General features: G+C 44.1%; 1 protein-coding gene across 1 annotated transcript in view; it reads left to right on the forward strand.

Moving 5' to 3' along the window:
* LOC308154982 (CLOCK-interacting pacemaker) overlaps positions 1-25843 on the forward strand; it is a 45753-nt gene extending 19910 nt beyond the window's left edge. Inside the window, exons 2-4 of the mRNA XM_080528208.1 lie at positions 22444-22634; positions 23019-23164; positions 23419-25843. Of these exons, the coding sequence (XP_080384334.1) occupies positions 22451-22634; positions 23019-23164; positions 23419-24720 (1632 nt within the window). The 5' untranslated portion in view covers positions 22444-22450 and the 3' untranslated portion in view covers positions 24721-25843. The remainder of the gene's footprint in view (positions 1-22443; positions 22635-23018; positions 23165-23418) is intronic.
* Positions 25844-26311: the final 468 nt, after the last annotated feature.

A 26311-nucleotide genomic window follows, 5' to 3' on the forward strand; every position in this document is an offset into this window, starting at 1 on the left:
GTCCCTGAAAGCTGAGATGTTGCACTTCAACCAACATATAGGGTATTACGGTAAAATGTGACGTGAGGACATTCTCAGAGTCAGTTTACTCACAGTGATTGGCGGAGCGTTCAGGGACACAAGCTTTTTTTCAGTTCTCCGGTCATAATAACTCGCTGCCTTTCTGCGCAGCCTGAATCAAAGTGGATTGTCTGAATCATTTGGTGGCGGAGCAAATTCATTCGTGGCGGCCCGCCACCAATAAATGCATATAGAGGAAACACTGGTGCTGAAATTGCAATACTATGCTATGATAGAAAGAACCCCGGTTCATCCCATCTGTAACATCATGTTGACCAACGCCCAACTTCTATGAGTGTTTTCCTTGTAGGCTATGCTTGAGTGACATATGTTTCAGTTTGTGGGCTCATTGTAATTGTTGCGTTCGCTTCGTTCGCTTCCTTTCAATACAGCTTATTTAATTTAGTTAAAATGAGTGCTAATACCATACCACCATACCAGAACATCACAGCAGGAACAACCTATCTCAAAAAAGCGATCGTAATAAACCAGTCCTGAAAGTTCTCTGTCGCTTACCAATAATCGAACCTAGAGAAATCAGCTACGAATGTCCCCTCCCCTCGCAGGTTCATTACAGTATATTACATAAATGTATTACTGTTAAGTGTTGTTGTGGATGTTATCCCTAGTGCCATTCTGAGGTTAGCATTGCGATGTGTTTGCAAACTAAAATACGATCGCTTTTTTGTGATATGTTGCTCCTCTTGTGATGTCCTGGAAACGAAGCATCAGCTGCAGCGTCTTTTGTATTGATCAGCTTCAAGGACCCCAATTGAAATAAGCCAGTGGCTTTCTTGGGTTTTTATCCTGTTAGTTGACCTTGTATGTAATATGTACTTTCATGTACCTACTTCTGCAAATCTTCTAATAAAGTTTTCAATCAATCAATCAAGCTGTCATCAGTGTTATTACGGGTACGTTCGTAAATGCACAAACGGTCAGTTCGCTCGGACAAAACCGTGTTTTCAGTCAGAGCGCAGAGCTCTGAACTTTGGAACTTTTAGTCAGGTTTGTTATATAATTTCGTGGGAATTTTTTGGGGATTTGCTAATCTATACATTTTTGGAAAGGGCATTGTATGAGGAATCAGAAAATATATGTTTCCATTTGCACAGATGTCTGAAAGGCGGCCATCTTGGCATTTAAGAAATGGCCGCCATAATACACACGTTTTGTAATATCTTGGCTTCTAAATAAGCTAGAACATTTTAACTGCTAAACCTACATTTTCAGGGTCAAGGAATCCAATGGTTGTAGTTACAAAGCTATTTTTTGTATTCTTTTTTTTTTTATATCATCACATAAAAATGTATTATACTTTAAGAAATTGTCGTTTTTCTATTACTTCCATACGTGAGTCCACAGACCACAGTATGATCACGACAACCTCCTGCATTAGTCTCGATGTTATGATTTAAACTTTTGTTGGCTTTTTGGGGGGATTCGCTAATCTATACATTTTTGGATGTTATGGCAACAGCCAGCAACCAGTAAGGCAATACAGAGGCAGGTAAATCTTTAGCCTAATGGCATATTTAATGATCTTCTTTCGGCGTATGGGTAGTTGTTTTCCTCTCCACTCCACCATGCTCGGGGCCGAGGGGCTCCCCTTTTACCACCCCGAGACCTGGTTGAGGGGCTCACCCGGGCTATATTTCTGGACACCCCTCCAGAAGCCACGTCATCGTCTCGTCATCTAGTACCGACAGAACATGCATCCCGTTGGGTGGGTGGTACACCGGGCAATCCAGGATAACATGGTCTGCGGTTTGGTCCTCTGCGCCACACTCGCACGACGCATTTGGGGCCAAGCCCCATCTGTGCATTGATGAGCGGAAACGCCCGATGCCGGTCCGGAGACGATTGAGCCTCACCCAGGATAGCCTTGGCAAGTCCATCCCGAGGGGCTCAGGGCCGGCGACTGGGATATGGTCGCGGAGTTTGGAGGTGTTTGCCTCCCACTCCGCGCGCCACATATAATCCGCCCATCCTGCCGCACTGATGTTAAGATCTCTGCATTGCTGCCTGAGATCCTGTGCGGCAGGCACAAATGGGTGTCTCGACTTGAGACGCCGGGAGGGCTCCGCTGTTATAGTGAGCCTATCGTGGAGCAGATGGTTATTAAGCTCCACGGCCCGGCAGGCGAGACGTGCTGTGGCTCCCATGCGGCGGAGGCCTGCGGGCTGGATGCCTGCTAGGATGGGAAGGTTGTCCACGGGGGTAGGACGCAGGCATCCTGTCACAAACCGCAAGGCTTCGTTTATAGGCGAGTCGATGAGGCGGGTGTGGGCACTGCGACACCATACTGGGGCGCAGTATTCACTAGTTGAATAAAGGAGGGCTAGGGCTGCCGTGTGCAAGGTCTTTGCGCCGGCGCCCCAGCCTGAGCCAACCAGTCGCCTCATCAACGCCACACGAGCTGTTAACTTCTTGCGCAGTGACTCGAGGTGCCGGCGAAACGTGAGCGTCCTGTCCAATGTCACGCCGAGATAGATTGGCTCAGCGGAACATGGCAGGGGAGTTCCATCTAGGTATACTCTAAGCTCACATTTAGCCTCCCTGTTGTTAAGGTGGAAGGCAGCCGACACCGTCTTTGCCTCGCTAAGCTTCAATCTCCATTTCCGGAAGTATGCCACTAGTGTCTGCATGTCCTGGCTCAGAATCCCCTCCACAGACTGCCAATTTCCAGCAGAGTACACCACTGCGAGGTCGTCTGCGTAGGCGTACTTCCGCGAGAGTGTGTTGGGCAGGTCATAGGTGTAGATATTATAGAGGAGGGGGGCCAGGACCGATCCCTGAGGGACGCCGTTCTTAAGGCGTCGAAGCCTGCTTAGCTGTCCGCAACCGGTGGTAAGGGTAAAGCTGCGGTTACGGATGAGCTCCATGATCATTCTGACCATGTGCCTGTCCGGCAGCAGGCGGAGCAGCTTGCAGGTGAGGCCGCGATGCCATACGGTATCGTAGGCAGCCGTCAGGTCTATAAAGACGGCCCCATCTCGAGGATCTTGAAGGGGATGCATAACAGAGAGATGGGACGGTAACTCTTAGGGTCCCCTTCAGGCTTATTCGGTTTAGGGATCGCAACAACTAGGGCTCTTCGCCAGATTTTGGGGATCTTGAGTTGGCGCAAACAGGAAGTGAGGAACGCTCTCAGGCAGGACTTCAAGGCGGGTGCGGCATGGAGAATAAGCTCCGTATATCATATTTAATGATAAAAATAGGGAATGAAACAAAATAAATGAATGGGAGGAATGTGGGGAGTGTATGGTGTGCTGGTTGTTCTGTTTGTGGGATGTGTATTTACTCTATGTGTAATGACAGGCGGGTTGTGTCTCTTGACTATGTATAAGCGTTTATGCTATGTGTGATGTGATATGTGAATGGCGAGTCCAATGCGTGCCAATGTGAGCTGGGCTGTTAGATTAGTTCATCATCATCACTTTCGTGGGTCACAGCTTGGGAATCGTCATCGTTCTGGCACTGGCTGCTGCACATGTCGGTACAGGCTAAGTTCTTAGCTCTGCATGAACATCTGCCAGAAGAACAGTCAGTTTTGCATTTGCATTGTACCATCTCAATGATGGACTTTGGGGCTGGGAGGACGTCTGTGGTTGTTGGTTTAAGCATGCCATCCTCATGTTTGGAGTACCAATTTTGCAGGGGATCCAATTAGCCTATGGATCCTGCAGAGCAATGGCTGCCTGTGCCCATATACTTTTTTTTTTTAAGAAGAAGAATACAAAAAATTGCTTTGTAACTCCAACCATTGGATTCATTGACCCTGAAAATGTAGGTTTAGCAGTTAAAAGCAATGTTCTAGCTTATTTAGAAGCCAAGATATTACAAAACGTGTGTATTATGGCGGCCATTTTGTAAATGCCAAGATGGCCGCCTTTCAGACATCTGTGCAAATGGAAACATATATTTTCTGATTCCTCATACAATGCCCTTTCCAAAAATGTATAGATTAGCAAATCCCCAAAAAATTCCCACGAAAGTTTAAATTGAAACATAGTGAACCTGACTATTTGTTATGTTTTGATATGTTTTGATATGAGAAATTCGAAGTGGTCAGTTTATGAAAATAATACCATAGAATACTAAATAAAACATTAAAATAATAGCCCCCTAGCGTTTGCCGCCATATTGTGACACCACCACCCCCCCCCCCCAAAGTCCAATCAAAAATGAATAAATATTAGCATCATAAAACAGCAATTTGGAGAAATGCAACACCAGCGCACTTAAAAAAAACTAACAATGTTAGTTGTAATGTACAGTTCTGCAGCCTACTGTTTGTTCTGCATCGGACATGTGTGAAATTGCTGCTGTTCCGTAGCAGTCTGTTTGTATTCTCTGATGTTGTCTGAGTTTGTTTAACACTCAAAAACAGCATTTTTATTCACATGGCTTTTCTGCTCTCTGGTAAACTAATGATAATGATATTCCAACTGCCCAGTTAAATCCAATCTATTATTTGGCATTCAGTGACATGCTTTTTAAATTATATAACACAGAATATTAGTCAACATTAATATTTAGGGAAGAAAATAAGCCTACTTTTTTTGATGGGGGGCGGTAAGAGACCTGGATAATGGACAGGGGGCGCTGGCCCAAAAAAGGTTGAGAACCACTGGTCTAGACCATCTGCTTCCTCCTACTTCACGCCTGGGCCCATAACCTGTTGGCGGTGTGGAAGCCATGCTTGCTAACTGTCTCTGGTAATCAATAAATACACACGACTGCTCGCATCGGTTAACATTCCGGAAAGAGAAAGATTTATTTGGCGCTCTCACATTTATAGACATGAACGTAATTAACATACGTGAACCTGCGTATGACAACACACAACGTGGGTATGCAAATGAGATCAACATTCAACATACACATTTCTTAATCAGAGCTTAGAACTCTCCCTGGGAGATGCGATTATTAAACGTGTGTTCTGCATGGAGGACGAATCGTGCCACAATGAAATACAATACACACATCAAAATGTAATACATGTGTCTCGTAATGCAATACATGTGTAACACTAAATACACCCAAATAAGTGGTGTAGGCAAGTACACAGCCCAACTTCCGTTTAAGCAGGTACGGCGTATCCCCAAATGGAACCCTGAAAGGAAACTTATGAGAAGCCCCTTTCACACATACCAGCCTACCCAGTAGATTCCATGCAATTTCCAGGGTCGGCGTATGTCTGAACACGACTGACCAGAGAAATCCGCCCGGGCCATTACCCGGGTTGAAACCATGTATAATTTCATGGAAGGTACCGGGTACGTACCATGTGTAATTTGTATAATGTATAATCTCATGGAAAGTACCGGGTAAGTGTGAATAGAAGCCTTAAGATTCCCTGGTCTGTCTCCTTTCACAGCTGTCCTGCATTGCGCAACCAGCAGGGCAGAGCGCATAAGAACTGCCCCAGACTCCCCAGACGCTACTGCTAAATATAATTCCACAACTGGACACTACTTAATTTCCAATCATAGTGGAGGTATGATATATGGTGTATGGCAGTCTCACCGGCTCTACATGATTATTTGGTGGAAAGTCATTTTTAACGAACTCCCAGCAAAGTCTGCGCTCACTACCCTTTACAGTTGAACATTGATTGATTGATTGAAAACTTTATTAGAAGATTTGCAGAAGTAGGTACATGAAAGTACATAAACTAAACTATTTCAATGCTGCTATTGTTGCTGCTAAGTTACAAGATCTTTACAGCCTGCCATTTTTTTCAAAGGATGCAAAGTTCTAATGTAGCCTACTGGAGACGTTGTAGTTGATCCCAAAGTCTGTTCAAACCCAGGCAGCGAGTCCAGCAGGAAAACAATCGCGATTATTTTACGTAATCAAGGTTGATTCTCTTAACCGCGGTTAAAGCATTATTTTATTTCTTTTTATGTTTCAGTTCATATTCATGGTTCTATTTTTGTTTGCATCCATCAAACACGTTTAAAATGGATGTATGTGCATGTAGCGAGATAGAACAGTAGCTATCCTGCTTTGCAGCAGAAAAGGACAAACGCCAGTGCTGTTTTTGAATAGAACCCGATAAGTTCGTTCAGCGAATCAGCATGCGGTATTCAGGTCAGGTGACGAACACTGCTGTGACACACTGCTGTGACGCGCTGCTATCTGGGGGGAATTTCGGCGAAACTTTGTCTGTGTTCGGAATGGCATACTAGCATACTACAATACGCATACTAGATATGACATAGATTTGAGTATGCGAGAGCGTTTACACTGTATAGTATGCAAGATTTGAGTATGCAAGAAATTTAGTATGTATACTATATTTTCGCTATTATTTAAGTATGATATGACACTACTGGGGTACTAAATCCCCCAAATGCATTGCGTGTCTCTTCAGTCTCGTCAAACTGCGTCATACAAACTCGTACATACAGCTGTTGTTTACATTGTCCGATAGCCTGGAGACCGAAAGCAATAAACATCGTTTTTTGCACAGATTTGAGTGTGCAGATGCTGTTTTTTTGCACTCTATTTGATACTCTTCAGTTGCAGCACCCCAGCTAAGTCTGATCACGGATGAGCGGTGGTATTTTCACTATATTGGGAATCTAAATGGTGAAATGCATTCTTAGACTTAGATTCTACGTCGTCATAATTACAAAGATGCCACTTGAAATTGATGAAATATGCCTATTGCTGTCATGGATTCATTTGAGCTCGTCAACCCCCATACTTTAAAAACAGTTGTTTCACAAATGAAATCCTCAACTTGATCCAATCCCAACATGGTTCTTCAAAAGTGTTTTTGACTGTTTAACTGACAATGTATTAGAAATTGTGAACTGCTCCCTATCAACTGGCATCTTTCCCACTCCCCTAAAATCTGCCATTATAAAACCACTACTTAAGAAAGGAAAGCAAGATAATTCTGTTCTCGGAAATGTCAGACCAATATATCTAGCCTTTCATTTCTAAGTAAAATCCTTGAGAAAGTGATTTTCAGACAACTTACTGATTTTCTTAGCAAAAACATTTGATTTGAGAAGTTCCAATCAGGTGTTCGTACTGAGTACGAAACCACAGTACTGAGACTGCATTAGTAAAGGTTGGAAACGATCTCAGACTTATCATAGATGCTGGTGGTGTATCAGTTATTTTCTTGTTAGATTTGAGTGCTGCTTTTGATCAGTAGATCACACTATTGTAATACATCATTTAGAAAACTGTGTCGGTCTCTCAGGACTTATTATTAGAGTGGTTTAAATCTTATCTAGCTGGTAGGCATTTCTCTGTTGTCCTGGGAGACTCTGTTTCTGATAATGTTGACATCACATGTGGTGTCCCTCAGGGATCTATTCTTGGTCACTTGCTCTTCTCCCTGTACATGATCCCATTAGGTGGAATCATCAGAAAACATGGTGTAAATTGTCATAGTTATGCTGATGATACTCAGCTGTACATATCAGTATTGCCTAATAATTCACATGCACTCAGCTCGCTGGAGAATTGTCTCAGAGATATAAAATGTTGGATGTCCAAAACGTGTCTACAACTAAATCAGGACAAAACTGAGATTCTTGTCATTGGGCCAAAAGTTTAACCACAAAAAGACAAAGTCAAATACAATGGGAACCTTGCTTTCAAACTGCAAACATGAAGCTAAGAATCTAGGTGTGATTATAGATTCTGACTTAAGCTTTGAGCCTCACATCAAGTCTATCACTAGAAATGGTTTTTATCATCTACGGAATATTGCAAAAGCTAGACATTTTCTCTGACAAGCTGATGCAGCTTTTGTTAATGCATGCTCTTAGGTCTTCTGACGCTGGTTTTCTCTGTGTACCACATGTACAAAAGAAGAGATTTGGTGAGGCTGCATTCTCATCTTATGCACCCAAATTGTGGAATGCACTGCCAGTTTACATTAGGGATGCAACCTCAGTAAATATGTTCAAGTCAAGACTAAAAACCCATCTTTTTAATATTGCCTTTAAATGACTAAATCATTAAATTATGATTATATAATGATTGGAGCACTTTGAGCTGCAATGTTTGCAGGAAAAGCGCTATACACATTTTCTTTGAAAAGCATGAATAAAAAGGAAGATTAATTTAATTTATGCAATGGTACAAAAATAAATGAAAAACTGCCGGTACGTATTCGGTATTCAGTATTTGGCCAAATGTTTCCTTAAATTCGGCTTCGGCCAATAATTTTTAATTCGGTACATCCCTAACTGAAATTAATTCAATACTTAGTGGAGAAGCCTTTGTTTGTAATGACAGCTTCAAGGCGCTTTCTGTATGAAGTAACTATTCGCCCGCAGTATTCAGGTGTGATTTTGGCCCATTCCTCTACACAGATTGTCTTGAAATCTTGAATTTTGCGGGGGGCCCTCTTGTGAATCTGGATCTTCATATGCTTCCACAAATGTTCAATTGGGTTTAAGTCAGGTGATTGACTGGGACATTCAAACAAGTTGATTTTCTTTCTCTGAAACCAATTGCGAATTTCCTTTGCTGTATGCTTAGGATCATTGTCCTGCTGGAAGGTCCACCCATGTCTCATCCTCAGCATCCTGATGGATGGCAGCAGGTTCATCTCAAGAATTTCTCTGCACATGGCTCCATTCATTGTTCCTTCAATGGTATGAAGTCTGCCAGTACCACAAGAGGAGAAACAGCCCCATACCATGATACTTCCACCTCCAAACTTCACTTTTGGTAGTGTTATTTGGGTGATGTGCAATGCCATTTCTCCTCCAAACATGGTGTGTTATGTGACAGCCAAAAAGTTCAAAAAGTTTTGGTCTCATCTGACCAGAGTACCGGTACATGCTCCCAGTAGACATAGTACATAGCTCCCAGGAGCTCTTTCCTAGTGGTGCTTGGCTCTTTGGCTACTCTCCTACGTATCCTTCTGACTACCTGATCAGAAATCTTGTGAGGAGCTCCTGTGCGTGGCCAGTTGATGGTGGAGTGATGTTGCTTCTACTTACGGATAATGCCCCCAATGGTGCTTACTGGAAGATTCAGAAGTTGTGAAATACGTCTGTAGCCAATTCTTTCAACTTTTACCCATCATTAGATGTTTGTTGTGTGGCACCTTGGTAACAAAACAAAAAAAAACGTTTATAGCCCATCAATATATTCTAACTCAGCTGACATTAATTAACACAGATTGGAGGTAGAGTTGCCTCCTAATTATTATGGTTTTTAGCTGGTTCCTTGCCTTTCCTTACTGTGGCGTACTGCTTTTTCTTAGTGTGTTCAATACTTTTTTCCTGTTTCCTGTTTCATTCCACTTTATTCCACATAACTTTATTTACATGTGGACTTAAATGTTTAGATTTTTTGTCTGGATTGTTTGAGTTAATACCAAAGTCTGGTGCAAACTGGACAAAATGTTGATGTGTTCAATACTTATTTCCCCCACTGTATATATATCTTCTATATCATACCTCTGTTTTATATGTATTCATCATCATATTTTTCAATATAAAACGGAGGTATGATATATGGCAGAGATATATCTGGTATATGGCAGTCTCACACGCCTGTCTTGTTCCAGTTCTGCATCCAGTTGAATGATTCTGATCGCGCAACCCGGTAATTGCGGACATGTGTGAAAGGTAGCAACCAGGTAATTGCCGGCTAATTCGGTCATGTGTGAACGGTGAAAATGCCCGGCTGACACGGGTTGGGGTTCCATGCAGTTTACAGGGAACTATGTGTGAAAGGGGCTTAAGTAACCGACACTGGATCTTGAACGAAACACACATTTTTGCGGGTTTGCAGATGTTGTACCGGGGGATTAACGGCAGTTCGGCTGCGTGCTTGCCCACACGTCTATTTGGGTCCCCTGCTCGGCTCGCTTTTATTTGATAATTCATCATGTTTTAGGTTTCTCCCTCCTATGTCACTTATTTCATCAATCATGAATTCGATTTTGATAACAATATCTCCGTCCGGGCTGGTTTAGACAGTGTTGTAGATTCTGATACCATTGAAACTGGTAGCGCATAACCAGTAGAGAATATGGCCACAATTGTATTGGACGGACAGCGGGATAATTTTACCAAGGTCTCCAACAAGGGGTTGTCAAGGCTGAGCAAGGATGAGTTGATCAGGAGGCTGCGGAAAGCAGATAAGGAAAGAATAAACTTAATTGTGGAGCACGGAAACATGATGAGGTTGGGTGTGTGTACATTTCCCTGGTCGAAGCCAGTGCAGTTCGTAAGGTGGCGAACTTAGAGATACCAGCAAACATTTCAAATCCGAAGGGATTTGGAGACATACTGTACTTATCATTTCATAACTGTACATATACTATCCTAACTACGTTTTAATGGCCATGCCAACATAAACCAAGCCTCTTGCAAACCCTAACCCTATTCAATAACCCACTTGGTAAACCAAATTACATTAGATGAGATTCAACTTTATTGTCATTGCAGAGTAAAACAAAGTACCAGAAAAGCAGTGCGCAGGTCCCACTCCCCACACCGTGCCATGTTCACACCACATACTATTCAGTGCTTTGCCTTATACCAGAAAATGAAATGAAATTAATCGGAATATCTTGAGCTGGACATGAGCGGGCAGAATATGCTACAGCCACCCCACTCCCCACACCCTGCACAGAGCTCGGCGTTCTATTAATATGCTAAATGCGAGGCGAGGTGTCTATCAATTTCAATGGTAGTGAAGACAGACTGAGGGATTCAGAGCCGATCTGATCTCTAGCCAAACAAGCGTTCTCTCAAGTTTTGTATTTGTATTTATATGTATTTATAGATGTTGTTATTGTTTGCTATTCTATTGTTCAAAGAATAAAACTGGAACATGTATCACATGTCTGTTGTTGTTGTTGTTGTTGTGTGAAAATAACAATGATACAGTCAATAAATCTGCAGCGCAATGCGCATATACATCAATCAATCAAACTTTATTTATATAGCATAAGTCATGCATTGAATGTTTGGTCATCGGCTCGTTTTGAGACATTCACAAGAAACACAATGGGACAACAGTGACTGAATTAATGCCCATGCCCTGCTTTCCATGTATGCCATTTCCATCCGTGCCTAATGGCTAGTTAGACCTTTGATGGGCACACTTGTTACTTGTCGCTTTCAGAATTTATTTATGTAGCACAAGTCATGCACAACAGTGCTGAACAGTAGTAAATAAACCACAATACAATACAATACCAGATCTGCCTAATACAATGATTACGATTCAACCTTCTCTCTGAGTCATCAATATATCATTTCCGTCCACCTGACCAAGAAAGATCTCCATATATCAGATGCCGTCTAACGAACAGGATGCTAGATTCTGCGAAACAGGTAAGGCATGATAACACAATGTGATTATTTGCTTTAACCTGAATTGCTGTTCTAGAACGAATCTCTCTTTTTTTTTTTAAAGGAGATGTATTGATATTGGAAAGTACTAAATTAAAATATAGTTTGAATAGAAGGCGCTGTATAGTCAAAGACGTTGGTCAAAACACTGAGAGTTAGGATTTATTGAGATTCTGAACTTTGAAGAGAAACAAAGCAGAAGTCTATTGTGTAATGGAAATACTGTGGACAAACAGTACAGACTGAGATATTTATTGTGTATTAAGTTAGGGACAAGACCTTAAATACGTGATTGAAAGCACAGCACTTTGAGGAAAACTAAGTTTGAAAAGATTTGGCCATAATATTTAAAAGACTCTAAGAGAATTTTCAATCAACATAATTGATTACTAAAACCGCATGTCTATTAACATCATGGGAAGCAAACTAGTATGAATGGCATGCAGAATGTGTTAAGAATTTCATTAAGAATGAAATGAATAACAACCATATTTCTGAACCAAGCATCACAACAGGGCGAGAGTGTTAAAACTCTGACCCTAGGCTATTAATAGAACGGAGACTGCTCCTGTAACCAAACACACACACACACACACACACACACACACACACACACACACATACATAGACATATTTATCTCATATTGAAATTATCATGCAAATCTGTATTAATTCAGTAGACATATAACATTTTGATTGATTTAGTGAACAGAGAAATACACATTAAGACTCTAAGGGCCCTATTATGCACTTCATAACTCTTAAGCAATAAGACGAGGCGGTAGATCTAAACTTAAGACGTGGAGGCGTGGTCAAGGCCACTTTGCTATTATGCGTGCGGTAGTGGGCGCCTAAAACCCGGCGCTAAGCAAAGAAATTAGTCATGGGTGTGTTTTGGGCGTCTTCTCAATCAACCCAATCAGCGTGCCAGGTGCCATTCGCTTTAAGAACCGGCTGTGTTGAGTCTTTAGCGCTATGCTATTATGGAAGTCCTAAGAAGGAGGTCAGCGCGCTTCTCTGCAGAAGAAAGTAACAAGCTTGTGCGTGAGGTCAAGGCTCGTCAGTTCGCAATCTTTGGAACGGTGCGAAATCCTCCCCGAGCCGAGGTGGTGAAACAGGCATTGGTGGCTATGTCATTGCTGACCAAACGACATATGTCAGTTACTGCCTGACGGGTGAAGCGCAGCTCATACAAGCATTGCTGCTCTGTAAACAGAATAAAAGAATATATATATAGGCTATATTATACATATTTTAATAATAGGCTATAATATAATTGTAATTGCAAAATATTATAGCATTATTAACAGTTGGATCACCAATTGAAAGCGCTAAAATGCTTAGATCACGAATCCAGGATTGATTTGAGATTTGGCCTACCTGTCAGCCCGAGGTAACAAAGTAGTTGCCGGTATATGCGCTCGGCGCGCCGTCTTGGTCTATCATAATTCCTTCCTAGGATATATTCCATTGTTCTCTCTCTCTGGCTTAACATTTGCCAGTGGTGGCATTTATACTGTGACCGTAATTGACGTCTTGCCGTGGAGCCACGTGCGTGTTCATGTGTGCCCACATGCATGCGCAAACCGCGGAGGCGCGCTCGTGTTTCAAAACGTGCATGAAGTCTAAACTTAAGAACTTTTCAAACCACTTCTTAGCGCTAGGAGCAAAGTCAGATCGCATAATAGCAGGGGCGCCTAGTGCACTTCATTAACATATGAACACTCCCACAATGAGTAATATATGCACGGGAGTCTTACGACTTATGTGTGGGCGCCTATCGACACCTGCATAATAGCAGTAGCGCGTATGAAGCGCATAATAAGGGTGGCGGTAGGTCTTAACCAGGCGGTGCGACTTAATTAAGACTTAAGACGGCAAGTTAAGAAGTGCATAATAGGGCCCTAAGACTCTATGAAACATCAAAGGAGGACATTTCTGATGGAGAAAACATAATTCAGCAAGAAAGACCTGGAATGTATTCTGACAATGCCTGTCAATTCTATTTCCTGACAGAATCAAGGAAATCAAGAGACATTGAGCGAAGGACTCAGAGACCGAGATGCTGTTAAGATCTGGTCTAGTGCAGAAGTGGGGAGAGAAAGTTGCAGATGCTGATTTAAGACAGAGACATGATGATGACAAGAGAGACTTACACATACTTTTATATAGTCGTAATTGTTCAATTGTACTGACGCACACAACTAACAGTGTCATCAGCAGTAAACAGCTGAATTCAACATACAAAATTGGTATACTCTTAAGAGAGAACCAACACTTGCAAGTTTGCAATACCATGCACACACTACTCATGGCACGAACTTACAAACTTTCTTCTAGGAATTCTAAGGGACGGGAACAACAGTCCAGATAACCCAATTAACAGACTTATGCTTAACATCTGTATTTTGTTTCCAACTGTTTCTGAGCAGGTTAATTCCACAATCCATTGATGGAAAGCCTAAGATTTTATAGACTTAAGTCAAGAAAAGGAGGGCTGTAGTGTAATGATAATGCTAAAATTGTCTTAAGTTAATAAAACCTATTAACGCTGTGAACAGAGGCAAGAACACGTGCAAGACTGATGACCATCAAAGAATCAAATAGCACTCCTTGTTACCAGAAACACAAGGCCGTTCCATTGATTGAAGATCTACTTCCAGACATTGTTATATTGACATATAATGTACTTTGTATGATGGAACCGATGCCTAATTTATTTCTGATGTGGTTATGATGTAAGATTATCATGGGAGAAAAAAAAGAGTGAGCTGATATGATGCGTTTTTGTGTGACTATATGCCAAATTTGTGTGCCTATCAAATATTGCAATACTCATTGTTTAACCTTAAACATACTTTAAGTGTGTCCACTCTCAGGACATAAACTGACCACTCTTAGTCAACATGCTTTTCTCTGTAACTGGACCTGAGCCAGATTTAGAGACCACGGCTAGTGGGGACCAGTATAGGTTACCAGTGGTCAGCAGGGTAGAACAGCATGGACACAGGATAGAGCCATGTATGGGAACTAATGTCAGTATTGTAATTTACGAGGTAAAGCTATTCCCTCTCTGAGAGCGGTATATAAGCTGTAACAAACATCAGTACTTTGCTTGGCATCTCTTTATGCCACAGCCAGGCTCGGCACCAGCCGTAGCCAAGCTCGGCATCCCCTATGTCGTAGCCATGCTTGAAGCCTGGACTTAACAGAGCATGCTGCCTTGGAAACATCTGTACAAGAGAATGCAACCCAGATCTGCCTAATACAATGATTACGATTCAACCTTCTCTCTGAGTCATCAATATATCATTTCCGGCCACCTGACCAAGAAAGATCTCCATATTTCAACTATGAAGCTCATCATTATAATAACACAATGGGAGGGGGAGGGAGAGGGGACTCCCTTGTGTTATTCCTTCTCGCAAAATACAGTAGCCTTGAACATTAGACAAGAATGATTTATGCTATGGGCAGGCAGACAAAACATCTGACATCTGCAGGTCATGTAGGTAAATGGTAAAAATGGTAAATGGACTGCACTTATATAGCGCCTTTTTTGCTGTTCCAAAGCTGCTCCAAAGCGCTTTACAACGGCCTCTCATTCACCCATTCACACACCAATGGCGGCAAGCTGCCATGCAAGGCGCTGGCCCGCTCACTGGGAGCAATTTTGGGGTTCAGTGTCTTGCCCAAGGACACTTCGACATGTGGCCAGCCGGGGCTCGAACCGCCGATCTGCCAACCTTGTGATCATTAGGCGGCGACTCTTTTTTTTTATTGTAAAAATATTCTTTTAAATACAATCATAGCTATACATATTCATACATGTTCATTTTATAGCCTTCATTTTATTCTAATTCAAATAAAATAAATTAAAAAACAATAAATAAAAACAAAACACACCCATACCATTTTGGTATGAGATGCATCCATCTATTATTCCGTCAGTCCTTCATAACCAAGATAACCCTTTAACATAAATCAATAACAAATGAATGCAACACAAAAAACATCTTCCAAAATCTAAATCAAACTCCAACCCTCCATCCACCCCCACCCTTATAAACCCACAATCCCTAATAAACAACTTCTCAAAATCTTTTTTCCCTGTCTTGTGCATCAGTCCCACATTCTTCCTGACCAATCCCTCAAAGACTTTCCACACCGTTATCCACTTTCCCTCAAATCTTGCTAAATTTCTCCTCAAATAAATTGCATACCTAGCCTGTGATAATACATAATTTAAACACCATATATTCACTCCCCTCCTCTTTCCCTCCACCCCAAAAACCACCATCCTCCTCCACTCCTGCATCCCCACCACCTCCACCCCCCAATGCTTCTTCACTAGTCCTTTCATCTCACATCTCTTCAGTCTATCTCTAAGACTGAGGAGGGTGCCACAGCTCTGGAAGACCTCTTGCATCGTCCCAGTGCCAAAGAAGGGACGGCCCAGCACCCCAAACGACTACAGACCTGTCGCCCTGACACCACAGGTCATGAAGATCTTGGAGAGGCTAGTGCTGCAACACCTTAAGCCCCAGGTGAAGGACTTCCTGGACCCCCGGCAGTTTGCATACCAGGAGAGCATTGGGGTGGAGGATGCCATCATTTACATGCTGCACAGGGCCTACACACACCTGGAGAGGCCACAGAGCATGGTGAGGACCATGTTCTTCGACTTCTCCAGTGCATTTAACACTATCAAGCCATCACTGCTGGCTGACAAACTAGCAGTGATGTGTGTGGAGGACTCCCTGACGGCTTGGATCCACAACTACCTCACAGACAGACGTCAGTATGTGAGACTGCAGGGCTGTCAGTCTGAGGTGGTGGTGTGCAACACCGGTGCCCCCCAGGGAACTGTTCTGTCACCCTTTCTCTTCACCCTCTATACCTCCGACTTCCAGTTTAGCTCCGACCAGTGCCACCTGCAGAAGTTTTCTGATGACTCCTCTATCGTCGGTTACATCACAGACGACAGGGATGAGGAGTACAGGGCCCTGGTGGAGAGCTTTGTGCAGTGGTGCGACACCAACTACCTTTTGCTTAACACCAGCAAAACAAAGGAGTTGGTGGTGGATTTTAGGAGGAAGAGAAGGACCCCAGCCCCCATCACCATCAAGGGGGTGGAAGTCGAGAGGGTGGACTCGTACAGGTACCTGGGAGTACAAATTAATAACAAACTGGACTGGACTGACAACACTGAGGCTCTTCTCAGGAAAGGGCCGAGCAGACTGTTTTTCCTGAGAAGGCTGAGGTCTTTCGGTGTCTGCAACAAGCTGCTGCGAATGTTTTATCAGTCGGTGGTTGCCAGCGTTCTGTTCTTTGCCGTGGCCTGCTGGGGTGGAAACATCTGTGCCAGGGATGCTGCGAAGCTAAACAAACTGGTGAAGAAGGCCAGCTCTGTGGTGGGGACCGGGCTGGACAGCCTAGAGGTGGTGGCAGAACAGAGGATGGGGAAAAAACTGGCGGCCATGCTGGCCAATCCCTCCCACCCGATGTACTGCGAGCTGGCGGGGATGAGGAGCAACTTCAGCCACAGATTTGTTCTCCCCCGTCAAAGTACAAAAAGATTTGGACAGTCCTTTGTTCCAGCTGCACTCCGACTCTACAACCAGGCCCTGCAGGGTGGGGGAGACCTGGAGCTGGAACTTTGGAACTTGGAACTTTTTACTTATTGAGCCTGCACTGTTTTATGTATTTTATTGAATGTTTTCTGTCTGCCCTAACTAAGCTGTTTGACAACAAAATTTCCCCATTGGGGACAATAAAGGTTTTCAATCAATCAATCAACCTTTCTTCGAATCCCTTCATTTCTCTACATTCAAAAAGCATATGCATTAAGTTCTCATCCTGTATCCCACACACATCACACTCCCTCGAAACTGTTCTGTCTACCTGATGCAACACCACCTTAGTATAAACCCTGTTATGCCTGAGCATAAAATCAAAATGTGTACATTCTAAACTATTGTATTTTAAAAATAAATTCCTCCATATGTTCTTCACCTCCAATCCTGGGAACACCTGCCTCCACACCTTCTCTGCCGCAGGCTCCTTCACTCTGCTCTCCAACAGTGCCCAGTAGCACTCCTTCACCTTAACAGCTGCGAAGTCCCGCACTGTTTCCCCTTTCCCTAGTCTTAACCTAGGTAACTCTGTTTGCTCCTTCCCTCTTAACTCCCTATCTAACCTACTCACCCACTCCCCTGGTATACTCTGCTTTATTTTATTATACATGCTCACTATTTCTCCCCTTCTCATCTCCTCATCTGTTTCCCTAACAACTTCTATAATTGCCTGCTCTGATAGGAACCCTGGCACTACCTCATACCTAAAATCCCTTACTCTAATCAGTCCTGCCCTCCAGAAACTCCTAGACTCTAACATTTTCCCCTCTCTTCTTATTACAGGGTTCAATAAAACTGGAGCATTTAGTATCTAGTATTTAGTAACTACCCCAGGCTTTAAACACCTCTTTATAGAATTCCGGCACCCTATCATACATCCGTGCTTTAAAGCACATCAACAACCCATAATCCCCACACCCCTATGTACCACATCTATGTACCCATTCCCTAAAGTATCCTTTCCATCCTTGTCCTTCCTCCCCATACAAAAACCTTTTGACTGTTCTGACTCTCATTGCCCTCATCTTTACCTCCAAATCTACCAGTTTCAACCCTCCTTTATCATAATCTGCTACTAATACATCATACGCTATTTTAACCCCCTTTCCTCTCCACAAAAAATCTGACACTAACATCCTGGTTTCTTTTAGAACCCACTCTGGTACATTCTATACTCCTAATACATAAACATATTTTGACATTAACAGTGCATTAACAATTACAACTTTTCCCTTCAGTTTCATGTTCCTTTGCTTCCAATAATTCAATGTTGTTCTTATTTTATTCAAAACCCCTGTCCATGTGTAATCAACAGCCTCCCTGTCATCCTCTCCAAGATATATCCCCAACACTTTTATCATCCCCTTTACAATTTTCAAATCAAAAACACAATTGTCTGTATTCACTCCCCCTATACACAACATTTCAGACTTGTCAACATTCACTTTTGCACCAGAAGCCTTTCCATATATGTTTACACACCCCATTATTTTGTTCACACTATTTACATCCCTGACAGTACATGTCGTGTCATCTGCATATTGATGGATTATGCTAACTCCTCCCCCCGGCATATTTATTCCCTTAATTTCTTTCTCCTGCTTAATATAAGCTGCCAATGGCTCCACAGATATGCTATATAGCAATGCTGACAGTGGACACCCTTGTCTTATTGATCTCCCCAAAGGGAAGGAGTCAGTCAATAATCCATCTATCTTTACTTTACTTCTTGCATTCTTATATAATAATTCAATCCAATAGCTCATAACAGTCCCAATCCCAAAATGTTCCATTGTTTTCAATAAAAAAACATGTTCCATCCTGTCAAAAGCCTTATTTAAATCCAAAGATAACAATAAACCCCCTTCCTCCCTCATGTCCTTCCCAACATCCCTTAATGTGCACATATTCTCTGCCACATCCCTCCCTGGGACTCCATAGGCCTGGGTAGGTGCAATCATGTTTTTCATTACTTTATTCAATCTATTTGCTAATACTTTTGCTATGGTTTTATAATCACAATTAAGTAATGATAATGCTCTATAATTCTGTAATTTGTTCCTGTCCCCTTTACCCTTATACAATAAAGTGAGCACCCCCAAACCCATAGAGTCCGGAACCACCCTTTTATTCCCCATACACATATACACTCTGCACAATATAGGGGCCATGATGTCAACAAAAGCTTTATAAAATTCAGCCGTCAACCCATCCGAACCCGGACTCTTATTTGGGTTTAACCCCATGATGGCTGTCTTAACCTCCTCCACCCTTAGGTCTGCATCACACATTTTCCCTTCTTCTTCTGTCACCCTAGCTTCCACTGCTTCTAATACTTTATTCATACATTCCTCATTCACACCCCCAGATGTATATAGGTCTGTATAAAATGACTGCACAGTATCCATTATTCCCACTAAGTCTGTTATTATTTCACCTTTATCATTCTCTAATTCCTTAATTTTCCCTTTCTCTTTCTGTCTCTTCTCTAAACCTAAAAAGAATGCTGTACTCCTTTCTCCCTCAACCACATACCTTGCCCTACTCCTTACTAAAGCCCCTTCATACTTTCTCTTCTCTAGCTCCCTCAAATCTTCCCTCACTCTCAAATACTCTGTTAAATCATGCCCTGGAATATTATCAACTCTCTCCTGTTCTATTCCTAACCTTTTCTGCAAATCTCTTTCCTCCCTCACCCTCTCTTTCCCTCTCCGTTTTGCGAATGCTATTATTACAGCTTTTAATTTATCCTTCATCCCTTCCCACCACACACACACATCACTCTCATACATCTGGTCTTCCATAGCAACACTCACACACTCTCTTACTATCACCCCAAAACGTCTATCTTTCAGTAAACTTGCATTAAAGCACCATGTCCCTCCTCTTCCCCCTACGTTCCTCGCACCTAGCTGGAAAGACTGAGCATCGTGGTCACTAAAAGCCATAAACCGATACTCAACCCTTCCAACCAGGTGCCTCACCTCCCTCTTCACTAAACACAAATCGATCCTTGATTGTCTCAAAACCCCCATCACCATTTGTCTCCTTGAAAAAACCTGTGCATCAGGGTGCCCCTCCCTCCATATATCCACCATTCCTCTTGTGCGCATCATTTCTAATAATACTGGGCGTGACGGATCATTCCTAAATTTCACCCCCCTTGTTACATCTAACCTGTCCACCACCACATTATAATCCCCAACCATAATACAATTCCCAACACATTTCTCTTTCAAAGATTCAAAAAAAACTTTCCTATATTTGTCCACATTTGGTGCATATATACAATACAGTGCATACTCTATCCCTTGATATTCAAACCCCACTCCCACCACTCTTCCCTCATTGTCATTCATTATATTCCTTACATTGTTCACCACCCCATTCTTTACCAAAATAGCCACCCCACAAGCATACACAGTTCCATTACTCACATAAACTTGTCCATTCCACCTCCTTCTTACATCTTCCATTATGTCCTCTGTCCAATGCGTCTCTTGGAGGCATATAATCTCCTCTTTGTATGCTGCCAACACAAGCTCCATCTTCTTCCTATCCCTGAGTCCATTTTTGTTGACAGCAACAACCCTGACCATTGTCAAGATTACAAAAAAAAGAATCATGTACACCGCCATGTCATTTTCCTACCTTGGTCTTCTTCCCTTGTGCACCTTTTGCACCCCTTCCTGATCTTGTCCTCACCCTCTGTACATCTGCATATAGTCCTTCATCTGAACCTTTTCTTTTCCCCACGCCCTCTGTTGAAGGCCCTGCCTCATCCATCTCTCCATCCCTCACTGCGTTGTCGAGGCTGGCTCCAATCTCCTCTCTCTCTTTACCCTCCACTTCCACCGGACCAGGCCCCTCCGCTCCTCCCTCCACTTCCGGCTCCATCTGGGTCTCCTCCACCACCTCAGCTTGTCCTCCTCCTTCCGTCACGTCTTCTTCATGGCTCCTTTCCCCACCTTCTCCTTGTGTCTTCACCTCTTCCTCCTCCACCACCTCCTCCTCTCCCTCCATCTCCTCTTCTTCGTCCCCCTCCACCACCTCCTCCTCCACTTCCACCTCCACCCCCTCCTCCTCCTCCTCCTCCTCTTTCTCCTTCTCCTTCTCCTTCTCCTTCTCCTTCTCCTCCTCCTCCTCCTCATCACTGCTCACTCTCTCTCCTCCATCATATCTCCTTCCCATGCATTCACGTGCATAATGTCCTTGTTTATTGCACTTATAACACACGAACTCCGGGCATTCTCTTATAACATGTCCTGGCTTAATACACAGCCTACACACCCTTACTTGTTTGTCATGAATAACCCTAAAGTGATCCACTCCAACCAGGGTCTCAAACTTGGTAGAATATGGTAACGACCTCACCTCTTCGGTGAACTTCACCTTCATGTATCTCGTCCCGTCTGCTATGTCCGTTCCCGGCCACGTCTTTCTCTTGATAGGTGACACCGCCTTCACCCCCCACGACTCCAGCCTGTACCTGATCACGTCATCCTTCAGATATACCGGGAGATTCAAAAACGAGACCACCATTTCATCCACCGCCAAGTCCTTTCCCATTATTCTCACATCTTTTATCATGAAACCATCCGTGAGCTTGTCCTTCCCTCTCCTCGATGCCAGCGTGATCTCATATTTCCTGTCTCCTTTATCCCGACAGCCCTCCACATTTCCACACACCTCCTTTATGCCTCGTAACATTTCCATCATAGTGATATTACTTCCCTGCTCCAGTCGCACTTCCACCGTTAAACTTGCGTCATACCGTTTGTCCGTGTTGCTTTCCTCGTCGTCCATTCCATTCGCGTTGTTCGTTGCCATGTCGTCCGTCCTTAGAAGCCCCCGATCAGCACGAAGCTGTCGGGGTACTCAAAATCCTAAACTCGCTTAAATAAAGATGTTATTATAATGTTCGTTTGTTGTTTGTCAAAAACACGCTCAAATTTTTCTCAGACCAAACGCACCTGTTCACCTTCCGCTCATGCGCATAGACGGCGACTCTACCTCCTGCGCCACAGCCGCCAGGTGACTGGTCTGTGGCAAATGCATTGCATATGTTGCATATAGGATTTTCAAACGGGGACGCTCTGAGTGCACTGCCATCAGCTCGGAGCAACGGAGGCGGGCTAATGTACAGGAGACGCCCTCTAGCAGTTGCTGTCTCTCAGTAACAGATGCCCATTGTAAAGACTACGGGGTCATTTGACATCGAGGGCGTGCTAAAAGTAGGCGAAACAGCCTCCATGCTCGTAGTGTTAAATTCCCAGTACAGCAAAGCTCTGTCTCTGGTAATAGCACTAAACACATGAGTCAGAGTGTTAATCAACAAATGTATTAGGGCGCCTCATCACTTTTCATAAACTGGCTGCTCTCATCTCCTCAAGGTCCAGGATGCCAAAGGAGCAGGCACAATTTGGAGAGCGGGTACCCAGGGGCACCTCGAAGAATGCCAAGGACAAAAGTAACTGTGCCACGCTGCGGGCGTCCCTGGAGGCACACAGAGACCAGGGGGGCGTCATGGGGCTGAGCGGGAGGCTGTCACGCTACGACTCTGAGAAAGACTCAGGATACTCTGGTGAGCAAGTGTCCACTTCTTGATATTTAGTTTCACCTTAGATTTACCTTGAAGTCCAATACTTTGATCACAGAACACTGAGACAGAAAACTGCATTGATGATAAAAGGACCACACATGTTTTATACCCTGTATGGTTGGTCCTCTGATTTCTTCCACCTTCAGCCTCCACTGAACTGGACAAACTGTATACACGTTAACACAAGCACAAACACAAAACAATTTTTGTGTGTATTGTATGCTTGACGAGAGGTACTACAGTGACTGCATACACATTCAACTGTCTCTCATTCTGCTCTTCTCTTTCCCATCCCCTTCTCTCTCTCTGCTGTTCTCTGTATTGCTCTCTTTCTCCTCCCTCCATCCCTCTCTTCATCTTCCTCAGAGGCTGGTTCAGACTTGTTGCAGGCTGATCTAGATGACCAGCGCAGCAGCAGCAGCAGCAGCAGCAGCACAGGCCATAGCAGCAGGCCTCCATATGAAGATCAGCTCTCCTCCATCTATGTCATCAAGAACATGGTGGTGAAGCCGGTGAGACCAGCGAGCTTGTGTTATTTATATCCCGGGTAATAGTGTTGTTTTATATGTAAATGTAGGTTTTACTTTGCTCGAGGCTACCCTCACTTATTTAATTGTTGCTGTCTGTTGACCTTTATTTTGTGTCTTGTGTATGTATTTCCTCCCTTTCATCTCTCTGTGAATTATATCCCTTTCTCACTTCTCTTTTCCTTCCTTGGCTCCTGCTCCCTGCTCACTAAACACCCCTTTTTAATCTGGTGGTACAGACCGGACGTGAGCAGCTTCTACACAGCCCCCTGGCCTGGGGTGGAGGATGGCATGATCTGTCGGGTGCAAAGACCCCAACCCAGCTCTTACTCATCCCACAACTGGGGGTACACACCCCTACTCCAGCTCTTTCCCCTACCCCCTCCAATCTACTAGAGCCCCAGGGCCAGTCCAAGAAAGGAGGCAGTAGAAGCAACAAGAACCACAGCAGCAAGAACTCATACCTCCCCATCTTCAACTCTTATCCACGCATTGCCCCCCACCCCAGGAAGGAGGGCCCCGAGCTGGGCAGGGCAGGGGCAGGGGGGGTCAAAGACAGTGGCAGTGAGGGCCAGAGCCTGAGCAAGAGAGTTTGCATGGAGGACAAGAGGGAGGCAGTCTCAACCACCACACAGCTCCTTAAACCCCAGCAGCAGCAGCAGAAACAACACCACCAGAGAGAGGGCAGACCCCACTCCTACTCCAATAACAGCGTCAGCAGCAGCCACAGCTCCTCCCCCCAACCCCCTCACCGCTCCCTGGGTGGCCACGCCTCCTCCACCCAGCAGAGATCCCACTGCTACCACCAAAAGCCCAATCGGAGCCCCTCCCCCTCCCTCTCCAACTGTGTGGGCTCCCCCTCTGTCTCCAGCTCCCAGACACCCTCTCCACCTTCCAACTCCAACTCCACCTCTTCCTCTTCTGCCTCCTCATCCACCGCCGTCAGCCCACGCCGCGTGGCACCCGAGGCCCCGGCGGAGGACTGTCTGTCGGACTGCCTGTCAGACTGCTCGTCGACCCGCCAGCGCCACTTCCTGAACACCACAGAGATCCTGAGCCAGTCGGGCCTGCTGGCCATCACGCTGCGCACCAAGGAGCTGTTGCGCCAGAACGCCGCCACAGAGAGAGACCTGGCCCAGCTGTGCCAGCACGCCGAGCTCCTCTGCCTGGCAGCCCAGGCTGCCCAGACCGGCCAGGAGAACCCCCAACAGGGTCCCAACGAGAGCCCCAGCCCACTGGACAAACTCCTCCAGGCCATGGCCCAGTCAGGACGGTACCCCAGCCTAGACTGGGCCCAGCTCAAAGCCCAGGGTCACCACCGTGCCGAGAAAGGAGACGAGATGGAGAAAGAGAAAGACAGTCATGGCTACAACAACAACGACAAACTGTCTCAAAACCCAGTGTCTTGGGGGCACCGAAGCGACGTCACGGCACCACCCTCGCCACTTTTCGCTCCTTCTCCTGCCCCTGAGGAGACGGACCATGGCGGCGGCGCTCTCTTCATCCCTCACTCCGCAATCTCTCCTCAGGGGAGGAGATAGGGGATCAACGCTAAGCCCTTGTGTGACCTCATCATGCCCCCTGATAGCTCCACCCACCAATATTTACTGTAGCTCCTAAGGGGAGAGGCTTCCATGGAGGGCAGTTGACAGAGTGGCGTGTGCAGCTTTCGGGTGGAGGAGGAGGAGGAGGAGAGCCAAGGAGAGAGGAATGAACTGAACTGACTTCAGTTGTATCAAATGTATCAGATTGATTGGTTGAACACATTTTTGCTTTTTTACAGTTGACTCTCCCACCACACTAAAATCATGATCATGATGGTCACAATACAGCCTATTATGGTGTTATATTTTGATCTCATTATTAAATGTCATTTGACTCTGTTTCAGTCTTCTGAGGGGGTCCACATTCAAGCATAGATTTTGTAACCCTAACATAAAATATTCTAGGTGGGAAGGATTCGCAGGCGTTTTTTGCTTCTTGCCCTTTTTATCAATAGGCGCTTACATAACTCTTAAGCCACCTGTCCCAGGAAATGATCAAAGGATTGACGAGGTTTCCTGTAATACTCAAAACAATTCCCTCTGGGATAGTTTGATTGAAGCCCTTGACATGGAATCAGGGGTAGAAAAGCTGTTCAACAGCAGGGGCACTGAACATAAACCACAATCTATCATGTTTAGTAACAATAGAGCTATGACGGCGAGAAGGGGGACATTGACCAAGGGGGAAGTCCTCACTGAATCTCTTCATCCTGTGGTCAGAACTACCATTTTTTCCTGGTCTTGTGAGAGTTGAATCCATTCTCTGTTCTGTTAGTAAAAGATATGGGCTTGAATTGAGCCCTTTTGTCTGTAATGAGGAGACTATAGGATGGAATATTAGGGACACTGATATTGCACTCTAAGAAGCACATTGGGTAAATTGTAGTGAAGCTCTGTAGATATTAGTATTCTACCTAGGATTTAGATTTAGATTCTGTGTGTCCGTGCATGCATGCGTGAAAGAGTACTGGTGGGTGTGTTGGATTACTGGTTCAATTGAAACACAAAAGATAGGCCTTGAGAATGATTGTAGTTAATAATGTATATTAGAATATAAATGGGATATATCAGGTTATCTACTGGATGTTATTATGTCAAACTGAACTGATCCCTTGAGAGAGGCTGGAGAGATGATGCAATTGACAAAGCTGTTAATCATGAATAATTAAACAACTTGAACTTTCTTGTGGGCCTGTGTTGATGTAGTGTGGGTGTAGTCTCACACCTCCACATCACGTTGTTGTCACACCTCGAAGTCTGGTCTCAATAAGGTTAGTGGGTGGTCTGTGATCCTGCATTTAAATCCCCACATGGAACATTCTCACATGTATTATTATTTAAATTTTTAAAATGTATTTAACCTTTACCAGGCAAACATGTAAGAACAAATTCTTATTTACAAATGCAGCCTGACCAAAAAGCAATGGCTCTATTTAACCTTGTTTTATTTAACCTTGTTATAAAACAAGGTTAAATAATTTACAACAATAAAACACTGGCAAATACAGATGCATTAAAATACTAAAGAGAGAGGGGAGAGAGAAGGAGGAGGTAGGGGTGAGGAAGAGCGGAGGTGAGGGATAGCGGG

The sequence above is a fragment of the Nansenia antarctica genome (genome assembly GCF_963989245.1).
Source record: "Nansenia antarctica genome assembly, chromosome: 4".
Taxonomy (NCBI): domain Eukaryota; kingdom Metazoa; phylum Chordata; class Actinopteri; order Argentiniformes; family Microstomatidae; genus Nansenia; species Nansenia antarctica.